At 34.0% G+C, this 2,821-nt stretch overlaps 1 protein-coding gene across 1 annotated transcript; it reads right to left on the bottom strand.

Moving 5' to 3' along the window:
• Nucleotides 1–336: 336 nt before the first annotated feature.
• Nucleotides 337–1,727, bottom strand: LOC141096292 (olfactory receptor 1500-like). Its single transcript, XM_073582832.1, has 2 exons — nt 1,714–1,727; nt 337–1,276 (listed from the first exon to the last, which is right to left on the bottom strand). Exons 1-2 carry the CDS (start codon nt 1,725–1,727, stop codon nt 337–339), a joined length of 954 nt encoding a protein of 317 aa, XP_073438933.1.
• Nucleotides 1,728–2,821: the final 1,094 nt, after the last annotated feature.

Consider the following 2,821-nt stretch of genomic DNA (forward strand, 5'->3'; position numbering starts at 1 on the left):
TATAATATTTAGAAATTGGCTTAATTGATTTAAAGATAACTTGTCTAAATAGACCCATGAGTGAAATTACATCTTCTACCCTAAAATGCCAAATGTGTGGTAAAAAAAAAAGTATTTATTCAGGAGGGGATACCCCCAAGAGGTTTTCAGTAGGAAGACCCTTCAAATGATATTTTAATACTTGAAGTACTTGAAGCATCTTTTTTTTAGCTTTCATTTAACTATTAATATTTTTCATTCACGTGCGCTTTTTCAAATTTTTTTACTTTAAGCATTATTTTGGACCATTTTAGGAATTTGGATAATCTTTTCTACTCACGTTTTCCAGATTTTTCTTTAACTCCCTTTAAAAGAATTACATTTGAATGATTGTATGGCTTTTCTAATGTTTTTGTTTCTAAGACTATAAATTATGGGATTTAAAAATGGGGTTACTATGGCATAAAATACCGAAAGATACTTATCAAATACAAAGGTATATCCATGATTTGGCCTAACATAAATCGAAATAACGGACCCATAATATAGAATAACCACAGTTAAGTGAGATCCACATGTAGAGAACACTTTTTTACGACCAGTATTAGAAGGTATTTTTAAAACAACTAAAATGATTTGTATGTAGGATAAAATAATAAAAAACAAGCAACTGAAAACAATAATCCAAACTAGGATAAAAAAGTAATGTTTTAGTATTGACTTGTCAGTGCAAGAGAGATTAAAAATGGGGGATGCATCACAGAAAAAATTGTCAATCTCGTTTCTACTACAAAAGGACAATTTACTTAAAAGATAAATAGGAAGCAATGATCCTGTAAAACCTACAAGCCAAGTCATCAATGCTAATTGATGGCAAAATTTGTTACTCATAATTGCTGTATATCTCAATGGAATACAAATTGCCACATACCGATCGTAAGCCATTAATGCCAGGAAATAATTTTCAATTGCGCCCATAACAAAGAAGAAATATAGTTGTGTAATACAGCCATGAACTGATATTTGTTTATTGCCAGAGGACAAACCTGCTAACATTTTTGGCATAGTAACTGAAGAGTAACAAATTTCCATGAATGCAAAATAACCAAGGAATAAGTACATGGGACTGTGAAGCTTGTGGCATTGCCAAATAACAGTAATGATGATTGTGTTTCCAGTAACTGTTGACAGATACATCAACAAAAATAGGAAAAAAAGACATAGTTGTAGCTTCTTGTTAACGTGGAATCCAAGAAGGTAAAATTCTTTTATTGTAGAATTTTCAGTATTTAGTCTTCTTTGTTTATAACAAAAAAATTTAATAGCAGCATTATAAAAAGATTGTAGTGGTCACAGGACTTGATCTAACAACTTTTTTATTATATTAATACATTATTACTAACAATAATAAAATCATCGTACAGTATTTCATAAGTTAGTAAAATTACTAGACTTTTTTTCTTCTAATTTTTCATGACCACAATAAAAATGGCAAAACACTGATCGAATGTACAACATGTGAAAGTGGAGCAAGATAAAAAAAAGACTAAGATGTCCATTTCATCTACTTTTTTTACAAAATCATTTCCAAAATATATATTTAAACTATCAGAATACTGTACATTTGTAAAGCAATTCTTTATATTATAGTTAAAGAAACAGTGATTATGTAAAGTTTTAGGGCAATAGTTACCCTTTTAGAGTTAGTTTAGTCAAATCATTCAGAATACTTACATCACTTTAATCATTGTAAAATGTTATGCATTTCCATAAATTATGTTTTATATCCTTGCTACATTATGTTTAATATGTTTCAAATTCCCAAGAGTGATTCTAAGCACTGTTCTGAGATTAACAATTATGGTTTTAATATAATGAGGAAAATAATATGAATCTGTAATTATAAATTAGCCATGTTTAAAAATTTTTCTTTTACTATAATAATAATAATAATAATTATAATAATAACTCCTTTCCTTTTAACAGAGCATACATATTTATTTGATGCGGGTCCATCCCCCTTTGATATCAGAGTGAATAGCCATAGTGCTAAAGGAAAGATAGCAGCAAAATTAAATAATAATTGTTCATCGAGTCATAATTTTTGGTCCGTGAATGAGTTGAGCTATACTACCTATAGACATTTATTGATATGTCAACTGAATCAAAGACAGATTTAATTAGAAGAAAATAAACCTTACTGTTAGGGCTGGCGGAATGCACCAAATAATAAAATGATAGTAAGGTGCATTCGCAGCCCCGGGTCCACCGTGCAGAGGTGGTAAAATGCTGCTTAATAATGGCGGATGTATATAGTGGAATACAAAAGGTCACATGTGGGTTAACGTCACCTGGTGTGAACAGGAGCGGACTCTGTTACATCACAGAGACGCAGTACCGCAGAACTTAAATGCCGGGGTCTGTTAGAACTCACAGAGCTCGGCAAGGGGGTGCACAGAATGTGGTCACAGAACTCTGCCCCAAGGACGTAGGGTCCGAGTCTCTCTAGACCTTCTGAGCATGTGGCGTTGCACCTGCGGACACCACTTTAGACGCTGATTATGGTGGAGTGTCGAGCACATGCACCGTGGCGTGTAAGCCACCGGTGGACACTGATTCCAGTCTCTGCCTCTACCTACACCTAGACCTGGGCGCTTAACAGGCTAGGCTGTTATGAGTTCATTTTCCCCTTCACCATTGAGGTCTGATGAACTCCCTCTTCTGGTGAAGGAAGGTAGTGAGGCTGATTACCAAGCACCTGAACTGGGAGAGGATGACTGGGCGATGAGGATCTCTGACTGGATATAAGGCAGCCGACGCCCTTCTGCCTCGCTGGTGATTT

The sequence above is a fragment of the Dendrobates tinctorius genome, unplaced genomic scaffold (assembly GCF_039654945.1).
Source record: "Dendrobates tinctorius isolate UK_male_01 unplaced genomic scaffold, ASM3965494v1 ptg000073l, whole genome shotgun sequence".
Classification (NCBI taxonomy): Eukaryota; Metazoa; Chordata; class Amphibia; order Anura; family Dendrobatidae; genus Dendrobates; species Dendrobates tinctorius.